This window comes from Scatophagus argus, chromosome 20 (assembly GCF_020382885.2).
Source record: "Scatophagus argus isolate fScaArg1 chromosome 20, fScaArg1.pri, whole genome shotgun sequence".
Lineage (NCBI taxonomy): Eukaryota > Metazoa > Chordata > Actinopteri > Scatophagidae > Scatophagus > Scatophagus argus.
This window is the reverse complement of record NC_058512.1, coordinates 8241571-8258994: the sequence shown is the minus strand read 5'-3', so window position 1 is coordinate 8258994 and position 17424 is coordinate 8241571. Positions and strand designations below refer to the sequence as shown.

General features: G+C 42.3%; 2 protein-coding genes and 1 long non-coding RNA gene across 6 annotated transcripts; 1 reads left to right on the top strand and 2 right to left on the bottom strand.

Moving 5' to 3' along the window:
- On the bottom strand, positions 1 to 5899 carry fbxw5 (F-box and WD repeat domain containing 5). Of its 2 annotated transcripts, none has more exons than XM_046376134.1 (10): positions 5767 to 5899; positions 3976 to 4178; positions 3683 to 3840; positions 3268 to 3451; positions 2872 to 3020; positions 2367 to 2705; positions 2081 to 2264; positions 1831 to 1978; positions 1471 to 1683; positions 1 to 1224 (listed from the first exon to the last, which is right to left on the bottom strand). In XM_046376134.1, exons 2-10 carry the CDS (start codon positions 4160 to 4162, stop codon positions 939 to 941), a joined length of 1848 nt encoding a protein of 615 aa, XP_046232090.1. In that variant the 5' UTR covers positions 4163 to 4178; positions 5767 to 5899; the 3' UTR covers positions 1 to 938. The 2 variants fall into 2 exon arrangements, with proteins under 2 accessions (XP_046232090.1, XP_046232091.1); XM_046376135.1 differs by lacking the exon at positions 5767 to 5899 and adding an exon at positions 5310 to 5459.
- LOC124052167 lies at positions 5801 to 7720 on the top strand. 3 transcript variants are annotated; one of them, XR_006841949.1, is made up of 4 exons: positions 5801 to 5937; positions 6723 to 6835; positions 7174 to 7263; positions 7360 to 7720. It is a non-coding gene; the product is annotated as an uncharacterized LOC124052167 (long non-coding RNA). The 3 variants fall into 3 exon arrangements; XR_006841948.1 differs by having other exon boundaries at positions 5808 to 5941; XR_006841947.1 differs by lacking the exon at positions 5801 to 5937 and having other exon boundaries at positions 6460 to 6835.
- A 1996-nt stretch (positions 7721 to 9716) lies between these two features.
- Positions 9717 to 13564, bottom strand: LOC124052138 (PR domain zinc finger protein 12-like). Its single transcript, XM_046376076.1, has 5 exons — positions 13141 to 13564; positions 11513 to 11703; positions 11231 to 11386; positions 10905 to 11019; positions 9717 to 10743 (listed from the first exon to the last, which is right to left on the bottom strand). The coding sequence occupies exons 1-5, from the start codon at positions 13364 to 13366 to the stop codon at positions 10313 to 10315; spliced, it is 1119 nt and encodes a 372-aa protein (XP_046232032.1). The 5' UTR covers positions 13367 to 13564; the 3' UTR covers positions 9717 to 10312.
- Between the last annotated feature and the right edge of the window lie 3860 nt (positions 13565 to 17424).

Below are 17424 nucleotides of genomic sequence, written 5' to 3'. Positions count from 1 at the left end.
TACATTTCTGAGCTTTATCCTGATGACAGAAAGTCTTTTGACAAAATTAAAGTGTGCAGCTTTGAGCTACAGATGAATAAAGGTGTTTAAATACATTTCTACATAATATAGGCCCAAATAACAATTAGCTACACACACATTTTTTTTTATTCACAGTCATGCTTCACACTAACTGTTCCTCAACAATTCTTCTAGATTAAATCAGGCAATGATGCTACGGCGAATAGAATAGTCGTCAGTCATTTCTGGGGCACAAAAACAATTTGATAAGACGTAGTTAAAAACTGAGGCAGACCGCAGTAAGTGTAGCTGTAGCCATCTTCCCTTTTGGTTTAAACGGTTTTACACTCTGAAAATAGGATTTATGAGGTGTTTACACTCAAGACATCAACTGAATATAGCATTAATAAAAAAAGACGAAATAATTCTCAATTACAGCACTTTGCCTCTGATGGGCACAACACGACAGCCTTGATCATAAGGTTCCATTTCTGCAGGACATTTACATACATTTATACCTCAGGTCCAGGAGTCCTGCGTCTGACCTGTTGAGACACCACGTTACAGATAAAAAAAAACAGACAAAAAACATCTGTTGGGGAACATGTCTGGACGTCTGTTTTGTGCATTTAGGTGTCAGCTCTACACTAACTGTTTCTGTGGTAACATTTTCACATCACTCCTGTCAACAGCAGATAGTCTGTGGTGATTTCTGCCCTTTGCTGGTGCAATAGCGCTCTCTTGTGTCTGAAGAGTCACATCACATCCTGACACCGTGCATCGCTGTGTCACAACACCGTGAGCTCAAGTAAAACCACTGACTGTAACCACACTGAACATATATATGGAGTGTATACATATATATTCAAACAACAGAGGAAAACGATCAAATTTTCCTCTCCTTCCTCTCTCTCACTGCAAGTGCTTCCCAACCTGACTCATGGTTTTCCATTTACACTGCTGGCAGACGTTGAGTTCTTGTTGCGGCTCAGCCAGGATGACAGGAAGGTGCGGGGCCTTGCCGGCCGGCTGGGGGCCTGCGCCAGGCGTACCATGCGCGGCGAGCGCCACACCTTAATGGTAGAGTCATCGCTGGCAGACAACAGCAGCTCCTGGTCAGCGGGGCTGAATGCCACTGAGTTCACCACATCATCGTGAGCCAGACGTGCCAGACAGATGTTGTAATGGCGATCCCAGATGTAGCCGTGCTTGTCTTCTGCTCCACTACGAGTAAAGAGAGTGGAGAGCTATTACTAATACAAACCAGAGCTGCTCCAGTGACAACAGCAGCTTCTTTCATTTGCACAAGCTGCAGGTTTACATTATTTTGAAACTACGGGACCACAAATGTTCTGTCATTGTAGTATCACTTCCCTGTCCCCTTCCAATTTTCCCTTAAGACCACTTAAATGCAGGCAAATTAACGGTGAGGACTGCAAGTGTGAAAGCAGACACTCTTCAATCACCCACCTGGCAACAAAGTCCCTGCTGACGTCGAGGAAGATAAAGAAGCACTCATCGTTAGGCGTGAAGGCTCGGTGGGCGCGCAGACTCCTTCTCTCCTCCCTCAAACTCTTCAGATCGATCACATGTAGGTCTATCTCCTCGGCAATAGGAGGAGGAGACATGGGGTCAGAGATCACACACCCAGCTGGCCAAGCCCGGCTATTCACATAAAGGTACCTGATTGATCAATGAAAGGAAAAGAGCAAATAAGAAATTAAATTAGAGACATGTAGTCTTGTCAGAGTATGTGGACAGGGCTGTATATATGAGGCCATACAGCTTATTTTCTATACTAAAGCACACTGAATCCATACACCCACTTACCTATGGTCTGGTGAAAGGCCCATACCAATGATGTGTCCATGGATATCAATGACATGATCCAGGGAATCAAAAAACTCATCAGAACTCCGCTCTTCCCCCAGAACTGGACCAGAGGTGGTCATCTGGTCGGGTTTGATCCGTTTAATACCTACACAGGAAGCAAGACTACCACATGAGCGGAGACACCTGGCACCACCATGTGTAATTTTTCTTTTGTGGATATATTTGTATGCTTTGGAAGCAATCTTACCTATCTGGTGGGGGGAGTATGTAAGGCTGCCTGTGGTGAAGAGTAAGTATGTTTTGTCCTCTCCCTCTCCTGGCTCAGATGGATCAAACAGGCTGGAGTCAGGGGCCTTAGTGTGGGCTCTGCCCATCATCTGAGCCACCTGGGTCTCAATCTCCAGCTCCCTGAGCCCTACATTTTTCCGTCTCTAACAGGAAGAAAGAAATGCACAAACAAAGAGGCAGAATGAAGAACAATATTATTTCAAAAAAAGGGATCACAAAATGAATGGCTTTCACACCTCATTCACCTGTAAAACGTGCTCCAGGCCTGAGATGGTGGGCTGAGGAAGACGACCAGCTGGGTGGCTGTGACATCTTGTTTCCTTCTGGCGCTCCTCGTCCTCCATTTCTTCATCTTCTTCCTCACTGCCGGAGCTTCCCAAGTCAAAGAGGAGGGGCTGATGGTGGTGCTCCTGCTGCTGCCCTTTCTGCCTTCGAGCCTGAGACTGAGCCTCGTAGTCTAGCAGCAAATCCGGGTTGTCGTGACGCCGGCAGTGGGCCACCATCACTGTGCGGATGGTGCTGGCGTTGATGTTCTGGATCTTGAAAAGGCGTTTGACTACATTGACATTCTCTGATTCCACATCCTGTTGAGAGAAAAGGAAATGATGAAGAGGACAGACACTGTGGAGGATGTGTATTTTAACCTGGCAACACACAATGATGGGATCTAAATATGGTGTTAAATACACCAATAGCAACATATTGTTCAGAACATTTTAAAGAGTCAGTGAAGAAAAACAGTGATCTCACCTGGAAGGCTTTATTGAGCCAGAGCACAGAGCAGGACGTCATGTTGCCTATCCAGTGCAGGTTTCCAGAGATCAGGTGGGTCTCATTCAGCCAGCAGCCAAATACATCATACGGTTTGTTCCTCACACGCGATAACAGTGTGTAATTTTCTGTCGTGTGTGAAGACGTGCAGAGAATGAGAAGAAATAAGACACGCATTAGCTGCATTGGTTTCAGCAAAGTGTACCTACAAAAACCATCTTATTGCATTTGTCAAAATAAAGTATAGATCATTTAAGGGTTTGTTTTCCTCATTGAAAATGATAAAGAAATAGCAACTTAACATAGATGAGAATTACTTCAAGAGCAAATGATGGCACATCAGTGTTGTGGAATTTTTTTTGTTTTGGTTTTTACCTAGACTGATGACAGCGATTTCCCCAGATGAGGAGTGGTGTGGACCCAGGTAGACACCAGACACGAGCAGCAGTGTGTCATCAGCGTTGAACTGGGAGAACTGTGTGTAGCCCCAGTTAAACTGCCGCATGCTGGAGCTGTGTACCAGTGAGATATTACCATCTGGTCGCTCTGTGTCCCATAGCTGCACACAAGAAGCCAGAAAACACATTATGGAAAAGAAAGGAATAAGGAGGACAATTATAAACCATTTGGAACTTCCTTTGGCTGTGAAATTTGCTCTTTGCTCTTGAAAGAAAAGTCCTCCAGTTTGGTATTTAACTAAATGCTGAACAGTCGATTAACGCACCGGCAAAAATCATGAAAATAAGATCCAGCGTGAAAGTAAAACCTCAGTAATCCTTTAATCCCCTACCTTAACAGTACAGTCTTTGGAGCAGGAGGAGAACCGGTGACCCCTGTGAGAGAAAGCCAGGTGGAGGACTTGGTCACTGTGCTCTCTCAGCGTCTGGACCTCCACACAGGGGATACAGTCAAACAGACGCCTGAATTCCCTGTACCACGACACAGCCGCTGCAAAAAGGTAGATCAGGAATGAATTAAAACTGCAACTGGCCTAAACATCTGTTTACAAATCTGTGTCTTTTGCAATACATAACTGCAATGGATTACTTGGATTCCTTCACCTGAAGAACTGTAATTATTTACCTGGGTGTCGAGGTACAGAGCGTGGTATGCGGTAGTAGCTGTAGAACAGCTCCCTCCAAAGGAACTCATCTCTGGAGACAGCCAGCCACTGTCTGCAGGTCAGACCAGCTCTCAGCACAGCTTCATGGGGCAGACGAAGGAAGATCTCTAACACCAGGCTATCCGGCAGAACTGGGCCACACTCCATCCTAACATCCTGTGTACTACACACACATGCCACAGATACATGGATGTGCAGTTACGCGAATGCAACTTCAAGCCTTTAACGTACAGTCCCCTCTGTTTGCTTCCACCTTGTTCTGTATAAGCTTATTACAACTTTTCACCAAAGCTATATGATGATGGAAAAGTCAAACCAAAGACTTCACGTTTTTATGACTGCAACATTCAATCAAATCAAACACTTTCAGGATGTTTGTGCATCATTTCACACACATTTCCACAAAAACTCAGCCTGACATATATGATAGCTTGAAAAACTTTAGGTTATCCACCATTAACTAACAATTAATAGCTTATCAAAACAACGGAGATTAGTTTTCTAGTTATCAGCTAATACATGATACTTCAATAAATGAATTTGATAACTTTGGTGAAATAAATTGCACCAATATGTTTAGAATATTTCCTTTTATTCCAACTATCAATTTAGTACTTCATGCGCCACTTCTCGCCAAAAACACAATACCTGTGCATTCCAGAGGGAAATAGTTGACAGTGACAAGAGTCCAAAACCCCAAAATACCGTGTATAGTCAACTACTAGACATGACACCGAAGAGCAACAAATCCTCACATTTAGAAAGCTGGAGTATATGGCATTTTTGCTTGAGAAACACAGTAAGCTGATTATCAAAAGAACAGTCGACAGTTGGACAGTCGAACAAATAGATGGGGTCCCTTTTCCTGGAGCCAGTAAGATACATAATAATTTAGAATACCCCGAAATCAGTGAAATTAGCTTGCCCTGTGTACGCATAAATAACTTGAGGCCCCACTTTTACTGGGACTAACTTGAGCCTGACAGCTGAGAGCACAGACAGCACTGAGTTGTGTTCAGCCGTCCAAGTCTCCTGCTGTCAGAGCAGCTCATTAAAGTTTCCAACATTATGTTCGACATGTCAGTGCATCCACAGGAACTTTAGTTTGGACACTGGACCCACCAGCCTGGCATTTAACAAAGGCAGTGCGAGTGAAGGATTTCTGAAAAACATAATAGCCACTAAAACGTAGTCATCTTGGCGTGACATTTCCTCGCTAACAAGCCAGCACAGCTCTACCATTAACAAGGTCATGTGAGCTTGACTTTGTAAAAATCAACCTGCCCTTATTTACCTCTGGGGAGGAAGTATGCAGCGCTTCTTAGTATAATCAACCCGTCCTGTGAAGATGACCTAACATGGAAATTTTTAACGCTGTGTGTAAAACTCACCACAACTTACTGTGATTACAGTGAAAGCGGACTTTCTAGCCCTCATACTGATCTACGAAATATTACTTAACTAAATCTGTGACAATTAGCGGACATCTGTGTAAGCCTGTGCGGCGAAAATCAGTTAACAGCTTAGTCCACAGCTATGCTAGCCAAACATGTCCATCGAGCTAACGCTAAGCTAGCTTAACTTGTTAACAAGCCAGCTAGCTGTTAGCTGGCATCTGTTTTCAACTTTTTTGGACTATCTAACGACGTTTATTTCCGACGGCAAGCGGTTACTCTTATTAACATTGCTTTCGTTGCATGAGTTAAGCAGCTCGGCTCAGTGCAAGGTTGCTGACACAAACTGGGACCCACCTGCTGGATCAAAGTATGATTGAGAGAAAAACGAGCGACTAGCTAGCGTTGACGGCTAGCTACAGAAAAATGACAACAAGCCTCTAGCAGCAGCTACTAACAGATCACAGCATCGTCGCTCCAACAAGGCCAACTCAATCGATTCCATATTCACAAGAACATAGAGATAAAGTGTGTATGTATGGTTTTCCTCTTAGTTTAATCATGACTAAATAATCCCTTGGAAGTACACACAAGATATATGTATTTTTTATATTTTCTTTTCATTTCTTGAGTGAGGCAGATTATACTATATTATTACACTACTCGGCCTATATACTGTATATTATTTATTGTAGCCCTGAGAGACAGATTACACGTTTGCATATAAAACAGAAGTCAGTGTGTTTTATTTCATGCAGCTGTGGGGAAAACCCTTAGGCATGGATGGCATGACATGATTCATAAAGAATAATTAAAAAAATATATATATGGACAATCTCTCCCCTTCATAATCCCAGTAGGGAAAAGCATTTACTGAGCCTATTTGTTAAATGCTTATTGTTTTCTTTAATCATTCCAGTCACATTTAAACTCCCATTTTCATGCTGAGATGGTGAAGATTGTGGTTGAGGTATATCTCTAATTAAATATTAACTTCACAAATACATATAAATGTATATCTCCTATTTGGATATGTGAATACTTTTTTGTTTTTAATCTATATACACAATTTAAGAAAAGATCCCTTGTGATACATTTATACACCGTTCTTACCTTAAATACTCTCAATGTCAACATCCCATTTTAGTCAACATCGTCATGAAGTAACCACGCAATGGAGGAATTAATGGAAACACGCATAGCAGTAATATTATACTTCCTGTATTTGTGTGTTGACATGTAACACCAGCATGAGCATCAGTGAGTGGAATACTGGAGTCTCTATACTGAGAAATGCTGTGTCATTGTCTTAGAGCCTCAGTGCACACACACTACAGTGAACACATGGAAACAGATGAGCTGGACTTCAAGTTTAATTGGTAAAGACAACATAAAAGTGGAACTATGCTGTGACGTCTATTCTCTGGTAAGTGTTTAAACCTACTGAGACTCTTCAAACTTTAAATGAGACAATTTCACAGCAAATTGCATAATCATTCAAGTAAAGTTGTGGTAAATGATGACATCTTTTTTTCCCCATAGACAGCCTCATTCTTTTCACCATGAGGTACAATTTTTTTAATGAAGTAAAAACTTATGCAATGAAAATGCATAGTTAGTGTTGATTGTGCATAGTGGAGCCTGTTAAACCTGATAGGGTCGGGATCAGGTTACCTGCTGCAATATTATCTCAGCAGACTTGTGGCTGATACTGCAAACAGATTAAAGAAGAATAACCATGTGTTTTACATTGTTTCCCTTAAGCACTGCGCAGAGCCGCTGAGTGGATAGCTTCTTGTTGTTGCTCCTCAAAGAAGAACGGGGCAGCATCAGGATGACTGTACAAGTGTAAAGGTGCTGCTCGCCCTGGGGAAAGTGGTACAATTTTGAAATAATGACATACTTAGCGCTGATGCACTGCTGAACTGTGTTGTTTCGCTCATTGTGCAGGACGGAACGTGTGGACAGTCTCTAGTGATGGAACAACGTCCAGTCCAGATCCATCCTAAATGGAGAGAGGCTCACATTTCCACTCCACCTTATGTCTGAAAGCTTATTTTCTTAACTCATGCTGATCAACAGTTGCTCTGCGCTTGTTATAATGACGACTTGTCCGAAAACTCCTTGTTGGGAAGTTGGATTATGTTTGACAGCTGACAAGTGCAGCAGTGGCTCAGAGTCGACTGTATCCACCAGTTATTTACATGGTAAACACGCAGTGTGGTCAGCACAGTAAAAAATCAATCCAATGAATTTAAGAAATGGTTGTTAAGATCTTTCAACCGTCATTAAAATGTTGTTACACCTTTGCTCCAGGAGAGGTCCTCTTTTCTCTATGAGACATCTTTTTTCCTGAGTGTGTGACGCCATCATGTGGAAAGAATAACAACTGCAAGAGCAGTGGTAGCAAGCAACATTCACTCAAGAGCTCTGCTGTAGTACTGCTTTGTGGTACTTAGTTACTTTACATGAGTATTCATATTTTATGCCACTTCAAACTTCTACTTCCACTAGCAGTTTGGAAGCAAATATGATGCTTGCCTCCAAGCTGTGCTAATATGCTTTTGTCTCCATTACATTTATATGAGAGCTTTAGTTACCAGTTACTTTGCAGATTTAGATCATTCAAACAAAATATAAATCAACTAATAAATTATTAACTAATACATTTAAAGTTAATTTATTGACATATAATAGATTCTAATGTATTATTATATTATTCTGAAATGGACAATTTTGCATAAGAAGTACTTTTACTTTTGGCACTTTAAATATAGTTTTTGTAGCCTACTTTAGTAAGATTTTGAATGCAAGGCTTTTACCTGTAACATGGTGTTGTTACTCTGTAGTACCACTTTTACTTGAGTGCTTCTTCCACCACTGTGCAGGAGACACTTACCTTTTGACTGAAGAGAGGCAGCTGGTGTACAAATTACTAAGAAGAAACTGTACTGAACAATAACAATACGGTGTGCATGAAGTGTATGAGACAAAAAAATTCTGCCTTTTGAGGTGCTTATTGGTTTCTTTATTTATTAAATATCAATTAGGCTATTTTATGTGCATGCAACAGGTTAAACAGAATGCAATTTTATCTTGCAGAAAAATTTTTGTCTCAAACTGACTTCTTATATACAGAGGTGTTACCAGTCTAGTTGCAACACCTCTGTGGCGTCTAGCACTGACACACAGAAAAACTCAGAGGTTCTAAAGCACTTAATGTACCTTTCCAGAGCACCTGCTGTCTGGAGACTGTGAGGGGAAACAAGCATACAGATTCTCCAGGGTTGGCACGTTCCAGTCCTGTGAGGCACCAGAGCCCTGAGCCAACCTGCCTCTTACCTGTCCAGTCCCTTTACCCTGCCACTTGCTTAACACGCACCAGTATACCGGGTTTCCAGTCTGTATGGTGTTAAACCGGACAAGTAACAATGATTGATTTTCATAATGGCTGGTTTAAAACCTGCACAAAATCTTCGCTACATTTTCCAGTCTGCTATGGGAAAAATCCCTCAGAACTATTTGTTATGCCAAAAAAGTACGCTCATGTTTTACTCTGCCTGCCACTTATGCAATGGAGTAGTCAAAATCCCATATGATGTGGGAGTTTTATTTGTAAAGTAAGAGCATCATGATTTTTGTTTTACTCAAAAAAGTCGTACTGATATGACCAGCAAAAACAAGACAACAAAATTACTCGGCAAAGTGCAGGTTTCCTAAATACAGATTTTTTTAAAAGAACTGTTTTCATGGAATCTTAGGCAAGTTTTTTAAAAACCCCTCAGATCTCTTTCTTTGTTTGGAGTACAGTTAAGCAAACCAGACTAGATTATCAGGTTGAATCAGTTTCAGGCAGAGAAGATAATCTCAGTCTGTTGTCGGTCAGGATTTTACTCTCTTTTAAGAACACATTATAAAGCATGCACTCTTTTAACAAAGGCAGAACTGCGTTTCATTTCATTAGATTTTGATTTGTCACTTGGAGTCTGACTTTAGTTTTTTCCTTGACATAAAGACTCCAGCACTATAAATTTATACAGAAAAAAAAGTAAATCTTGGTGTATAAAAAGTCACCAGCATGCAGGAAATGACATGTTTTGCTTAAAGTGTGTCCCCTTTGCAACGTTGAAACAAATCCTTTGTCCTTGTCCATATGATATTCGCCACACTGAACAGCATGTGAAACTAAATTCTCAACCACAAGACACAGCGCAGAGAGATGTTGATGTCGATGATGATGTTTTAAAGTGGCTCTGCTGGGAGCCCTGAAAGCAGCAATGGGTGTCCCCTCAATGATTACTCTTATGTAATATCATATCATATTTATTTAGAATAGAAGAAAGCACAAATGCATTTACATTCACATGTACAGTAGCATACAATACAATTTTACAATTACACAATAGTATAGTATACAGTCTGTGCAAGGTTAAAGTGACGGTTTCAATTTACAGTGTGGTGTGATGCAGTGGAAACAATGTACACTGGTGGCCACGTCGTTTATTTTCTACCTCCTGTACAAATCTGACCGATGTTTGAAACTACTTTTCACCTGAGCTGGTGAGGATGCGTAAAATATAGACAAAAGTCCCCTCATCTATAGTGACATGTGACACTTAACAACAAATTATTCATAAAATCTTGATTTTTTTCAGTATACTTCAGCTCTCCAAAATACAGTCATTAACATCTTTCTGCTGGAATGTTGACCACATAATAACCAAAGAAACAAGCAATACAAATAAGGCAACCAATTTAAATGCCTTTGTGAGATGTTTTACTCGTCATATCAATTCATGTGTTTCCCTTATGTGGGCCGGACTCGTTTGGATCACCTTTCTATACAGCTGTAATCTAAAGTGCAACGTTGTTCTGCGTGACTGTCCCTCCGCGTTTTCCGTCATCATAGTACCATGGTGGGGATGTGGTGCACCAGGGGCATCTGGTGCTGGTGGGGCATGGCCGCAATCTGTGGGGGAGGGGGGGACACCTGGGACGGCACGTCAGCGGCGTGCGTCACCGGTTTGTGCCGTGCGCTCTTCTGGTGCGCCCTCAGGCCCGCCAGCTGCGAGTAGGCGCTCTGACACACGTGACACTTGTAGGGCCGCTCGCCGGTGTGCAGCCGCACGTGGTTTCGGAGCGTGGACGACTGACTGAAGCGCCGGTTGCAGAAGCGGCAGACGAAGGGCTTGTCCAGAGTGTGGATGCGCATGTGCGAGCGCAGGTTGCTGCGGGAGTTGAAGCCGCGGTGGCAAATGACGCAGCGCATCCGTCCGGCTGTGATGGAGGAGGAGGGTGAACAAGACGAAGTGGCGTCAGAGGAGTGGGAGTCATCTGGGAGAGGAAACAAACGAGGAGAGAGAGAGAGATGAGTGTCAAGCTTTCACAGCTGAAGTTTGTCTCAAACGGGCGCTGGTGCCCACAGATTTATCTCTCTGTTTTGTGTTAAAACAGGCTGTAATTGATGGCTGGTATTGATCTGTAAAACGACTTACCATTCCTGCTTTTCTTCTGTTGTTCGTCATCTGCTCCTGGCACTCCAGGGATTCCCAGGAATGTGTTGTGAGTGTTTCCATACCAGACTAGAAGTTCCTGGTCTGGTGGGATCGTCTGAGGAAGGAAGCAAAGGGTCAAAGGTCAGCTAATCAATATTTCCTTTCAGGTGCAACCTGGCAATTACAGCAATCACATATTCAATTCTCATTTTAGCCAACTGGTGGCGCTGCTCTAAAACACATTTGCATTCCTGTCAGTGGCCAGTAAAACCCCCGAGGGCCCAGTCGGCCTACAGACTCAACAAACAAACTGAGTTACTTCTCACCTCCACCGCCTTGTAGAAGATGCTGCTGCCGATCTGCACCACCTCCAGGTTTTGCTCCTGTTCATTTCGTGCGCACTTTATGTAAGTCATCCAACTGCGCTGGTCCTCCTGGCTGGCATCGATGAAGTAGCGCACCGTGCCGTCTTCATTGAACACCTGAACAACAAGCAAAACCGAGTCAGCGATGCTACACAGGAAGGGAGGCATAAAACTGGCTCATGGGGTCAAGTGTCTGGATAACAAGGGCTGGCGCAGGTTGATGTCAGCAGGATCAGGACTCACCTCCCACATTAGGTTGTTATTCTTGAGCAGGTCCACGTGTTCAGGGGACAGGACTCTCCCGGTGAAAGGGCCCATCTCGGTCCCTGCTTTGATCCAAGTCTTTGAGAAGATCCCCAGACCTTCTCCAGGGATTGAACTCTGGGCGATGATCACTTCACTGGGGAGCACCAGGCTGGACAGCTTCTGCACCTCTGCAAACGTACAGGAAGAAATGTGAGCATGGCCTGCAAAATAGTTGCGACAAGGCCTGGAAATGACAGACAGAAAGTGCGCACAGCGTCTTCAAACTGCTTTCTGAAAATGCGAGTAAAAGTGCACAAAAAAATACCCCAAATGGATTTCAGATAAAGCAGAAGTGCTGTGGTCAGAGAGCTGTTGCCAAAGCACCTCATGAAACAGGATTGTTGGAAAAGTCTCGATCTTATTTTAGTCACGAAATATTAAGCTACACATTATCCTCCGTTTAATTCGATTATCTGGTTGAATTGAAAGTTTTTGTTGTGCAAAGAAACCCCCTCGGAAACCGTTTTCATCCGCATCAAAAAGGGGAAAAAAGAAGATAAAAAAAAAAAATCTCGCGCTTCTTTAATGTCAAAATCAAAGTTTTTTTAAAAAATTTTATTTCAGGCCGTCCGAATAGGGGTTAAATGGTCCTCTATTGCCCAAGGTCCAGCAATTTGTCATGCTTCAGATGTGATATTCATTAAAGTTTACTGGAAAAGAAACGGCTAATTCCAAATTCATTATCCTTTTAAGAACTTTGTAGCAATAAATTTGCGCTGAATGAGACGAGGACTTGTTTAAAAGACTCAGGAATTTCTGCAACAAAAAAATGGAAAGGCGATTAGATGGTTGACATGCAATGAATAGCATTAGATTTAGCCTTCACGGTGCATTATGCGAGGAACAGCAAATCTTTTAAGGAGAAAGAAAGAGAAAAGCTCAGGAGCCCCATAGCTGCCAAGAGAGGAAAAGAGACTGTCCGGAGATTGATGAATGCGGGATAAAAACCCGGGACATCTCAAAGAAAGGAAACCTTTCTCTCCTCGAGGTTTAAGTGGAAACTTTCCCAGGTCAAGCACAAAGTTAACCAAATGAATTTAATGCCCTGCGTCTTTCAATCAGCGGCAGTTACACGCCTAACAAGCCTCCAAACGCGAGGTCTCAAAGCTCTGAAAGGGTTAACGCGTTAAATGGGTCGAAATAAAAGCAGCAAAATGAGGGAAAACGCAGGCGACAGCAACAAGTTAGTCAGAAAAAAAAGGGAAATTAATGTTTGAGAAGGGCGGTGAAAGTTAGGCACAAAACTGTCAGAATTCTTGCTGGTGATTGGGTATTAGTATTGAGAAAAATGTCAAAATTCAGACGTGTCAGCGGAAAAAAAGGGTATTTCCTCTTGGATGTAAGTGACACATATTAGTAACAGAACGCACACGACCTAATAAGCACAATCCTCCCAAATATTTAATAAAAACCTGAATAAATCGTGATTTTGATTACCACAAAGACATGTTAAGAGACGCTTAAAATCTTTTAAAAACTTGCAGACATACGAAATAATATGACACAAGAGTGAGGATTAAAATGAAACCAGAACAGTCCCGCAGTAAACCAGCGTGCCCGCCTACCTCCAGCGAAGGACTGAGCCAGCACCTCGGCGGTGAAGGCGGTCTTGGGGCTGCAGCCGCTGCCGCTCTGCCGCTCCTCGGCCAGGTGTTCGCCCAGCACGTTCCTCCACCTGCCGTACAGGAAGCTGTGCAGGATGTCCGAGGTGATCACGTCTGACAGCGAGCGGCTCGGACATTTAAATCCAGACTTGAGAGCCAAAGCGTCGGCGGGTAGCACGGAGCCCATGTTACAAGACGCCAACAAAACACCCCCCCTCCTCCAATAAAAGAAAATAAATAATTAAACTAAAATAAAAAAAAAATCTGCAACAACCTTGGAATGATAACAGCGGAGCAGCTGGAAGCGGAGCGATGAAAGAAGGAGAAGAGGAAGAAGTGGACACGAAAAGCTGCTCCTCAGTCCGTCCTCCTGCTCCAAACTGTCTGTGCGTAAAGCTGCCCTGCCTGGCTGTGAGGGTCTCTTTATAAGTGGCTGCTGTGACCCCTGTCTAATTACTTATTAATGTCACACCCCTCCGCGAGTGGACCTGCCTGCTGCACCGCAACCAGCGGCCACAGCCGTGAAAACACACAGCAGAGAAGAGGAGGAGGAGGAGAAGAAGAAGAAGAAGTGGCCCAAACTTTATTTTAGTAATTATCTGCGCTTCGTGCTGGGCATTAAAAATTCATACAACATTTTGATGCAAAGCTGCACCGCACACGTCTGCTAAAATGAGAATTAAAATTATTTTTCTCAAATGTTCTTATTTTTAAAAAATGTGCAACAGGCAGATGTTAAAGTGCTTTAAAAGCCACCGGAGGCTGCACACACTGCAGTGTGTGTGTGTGTGTGTGTAGCACGTACGTGAATTCTAAGATAAAAACAATGCAACAAATTGAAATAAACAGACAGAAATGATAAGAGAAAAATATTTCTGTGAGTTTTAAGTTGTATTTATTTCCCTCTGTGCCCAGAAGTGGGTCAGTGAGTCTGGGAGTTGCTCGCACATTTTTTTCTCAGGCATTTCGTATTCATGTGGTGGTAATATTAATTTTTTTTGTGTGCAGTTTAGCGCGGGAATAACAAGAATGGAAACAAGCTCGATGTGGCTTTTTTTCTCTCTCTCTTTTTTTTTTACAGCATTGTTCACATGCAAAAAATGCAAAGCTGCTTTGACGTGGTTCACTTTTTCAAGCCCTTGTTGAGGTAAGCGGTTTAATATTCATGGATGTTCGGAGCCCCTTCGGTATTGTGACAACGTTTAGATGAGTATATACGAGCCCTTTCTTCTCTATAGTCGCGGTCCTCTGTGTTTTTTCCTCTCTTGCCTATTTTTCGGGCTTGATGGACTGGGGCTAAATGGGCAGTTTTCCTTCTTTTCCAGCAGAGAGGACATCTTTATTCCATCCCCGGCTCACAGGTTTCCTATTCAGCTCCCCTCCAAGTAATGTCAGGGCCCTGAAAAGTGCTGCAAATCAATCTTTCATGGTGTTTTGAGGGCAATTTGACATCCATGCACTCCTCTTTTCACTCCAGCAACTACAAGGGGATTGTCCGAAAAAAAATGGGCAAGTTGTGCTCTTTCTCTCTGTGTATGTGTCTCTCTCTGGACGAATATGGCAATGTAATGGCAAAAGAAGATATGGCAACTAAATACAATAGCGGAGGGGTTTTTTTTTAGCTGCAGAGATAGTGAAAAGGCAAGGTGAGTGACAGGGCACGAAAAAAGATTACTGTGAAACAGCTGCTTTTTATGAGCGGGCCCCTCCTACATTTGTCTCCTTTTCCCAGATGAAATTTCTCTTCTCTTTCAATGGGGATTCTTTCTCATCTAGATTGATTTACATTTATAGCATTCATCGCACAAATCCGAGGTAAATGGAGGGGACAGGGGGGTGGGGCCGCTTCTTTATTAAAGAGGAATTAAATGAATTGAATTGGGGTAACGCATGGATTTGATTTGCTTATTTATGCATTAACCTATGGCATTATCTGGAGCTGGTAAAGCCGCGGGCATGTCAGCAATAGCAAATCATCCTGCTTAGCTGTTCCATTGTAAAACAATTTAAGCTATTATTCTGTCCATTTAAAGCTTATCAATTTAATGTGGATGATTGACAATTATTGCACAAAGAATGCGGTAATTGTTTTATTTCAAAGAGCTGCTGGGAAACCTATCAAAGAAAAGCGTTTGTTTGCGGATAAATAGCCGAGTTTGACGCTTATCAGGGGGAGAAAACCCAAAAGCCTGAAGGAAAAAAGCGTAGAAAAAAGGACTCGATGGTGTTAGAATAATACGCGCGAACATCTCAGCTTTAAAAACCACAAAAACACGAGAAAAACATTTTAAAAAACGCTGGAAAAGTTGTTGTTTTGTTTTTAAACGCGTGTTTTGTTGTTTGAAATAAGAATTCATCCAATCAAAAAACAAAAAGGTGCGTTTTTCTGTTAAGAAATAAAACACATGTTCACTGACTTAGATTTCAGGCCTGCTGCAGGGAAGACACACACACACACACACACACACTTCTTCTACCAGCTGGGAGGACAGAGGAGAGTCTCCGGGGATCCTCCTCAGGGTCATTAAAAGCAGATTAAGGTGGATGCCACAGTGTGCAGGATACTGAAGAGCGGCTCATCTGTTGCAAAGGTGAGAAAGGTGCGCTCCTCCACCTCCTCCACCTCCACAAACAGCAGCTTTTATTTTCTTTCCCCTCTCTTGTTGGACGGGACGGGACGGGACGGGGGGGGGCGGGACACCTGCTTAAAGTGGAGGAGTTGCAAGTCTGCGTGTGTGTGTGTGTGTGTGTACATTAATTGACACAGCGAGTTTGTTTATCCTGTCCACGCAGGACTAAAATAAATTAGAGAAGTGGATTCAATCTGTTTCATGTCCTCAAAGCAACAATTAACTCGTTAATTAACTCAATTTAATGTTAAACTCAACACGCTCTGTATGTTTTAGATCCGTTTCGTCCTCCTAAACTACGTTTAACTAAGTAGTGCACTTACATAAAAATAATTAAGGTGGTTTAAATGAGCAGTTCAGTTCTTATGCCACTTTCTTCTAATCCGCTGCATCTCAGAGGCAAATCCTGCAGCTGTACTTGTCCCTTCAGTGCACACAGCATGTCTGACTGCTTAATTACTTTTAAAGTTCAAGTCATTAATACAAAATAGAAGTCAAACAATGACATAAGTTATGCCCCACGTATGCCAGCTGCAACATTAAAGTGGTGTGCCCATTAACACAGTGATCAGAATCCAGTTGTGAAATGCATCATGATACTTAGATACTTAGAGTGGGTTTATATGTACACTGTGCTGCTACTTTTACTTCAGAGTAATTATCTTTCATGTGTTTGCAGTCACACAGCTCGATGAGGACAACCTGCTGTGAAGAGATGTTCAGCAGAGGATGCAGTCAATGGGCCTTTGATAGCAGGCCTCCTCAGATCTTTTCCTGGAGTTAAAGTAAAAATACCACAATGTAAAATATTCTCTTCTTATTACAAATTAAAGCCCTCATTTTAAATTTTTCCTTCGGTTAAAGTATAGAAGTATTATTGGGTGCATGTAGTACTCAATGTGCAGATTGTCTTGTTCTTTCTGCTTTAAAGTATTAATATTGTTTTGACGTTATTGTACGAGGTGAATTTCAAGGTAATAACTAAAGTTGGAAAAAATGTAGTTGAGTGTAAAGAACAATATTTGTCTCAGATTTGTTGTGAAGTATAAAATAAGAGAAAATGCAGTACTGGAGAACAGAAGTTGAGTACTTTGTACCACTGGATACAGCACATACAGTACATCCACTTAAAATAATCTGAGTTTGAGGATTGTATACAAAAATATGTATTCTCTGATTTGATTGCAGTACTTTGTTGGTGTAGCTAAACAATTTAACATAAAACCACATATTTGCCTCAGTAGAATCTGTACAACACTGAGTGTGAATACTTTCTCACCTTCCTCTCAAAGTGCAGCATAAAATAACCCCTGAAGGAGAAAAGGTATCCACCAATGGCCTTTATTGATACTAATTGTGCCTCTCAACCTCTAAGTCTGCGAATGATCCGGGAACAACTAAATTATTAGATGACTACAAAGAACCACCAGGTCAGAAGTGTCCTCGGGGACAGCACATTAAACAAAAAAGAAAAGAAGAAAAAAAATAAGAAAGAAAAAAAAAAAAAGGAAGAGGATCAAAATCAAGGGCTGGATTTGGAAACAGCTGCACCGCATCAATGCAGAGGCCGGTATGGGGGCCGTGCAGGGTCCACTGTGGCAGGAGTCCCCCTGCT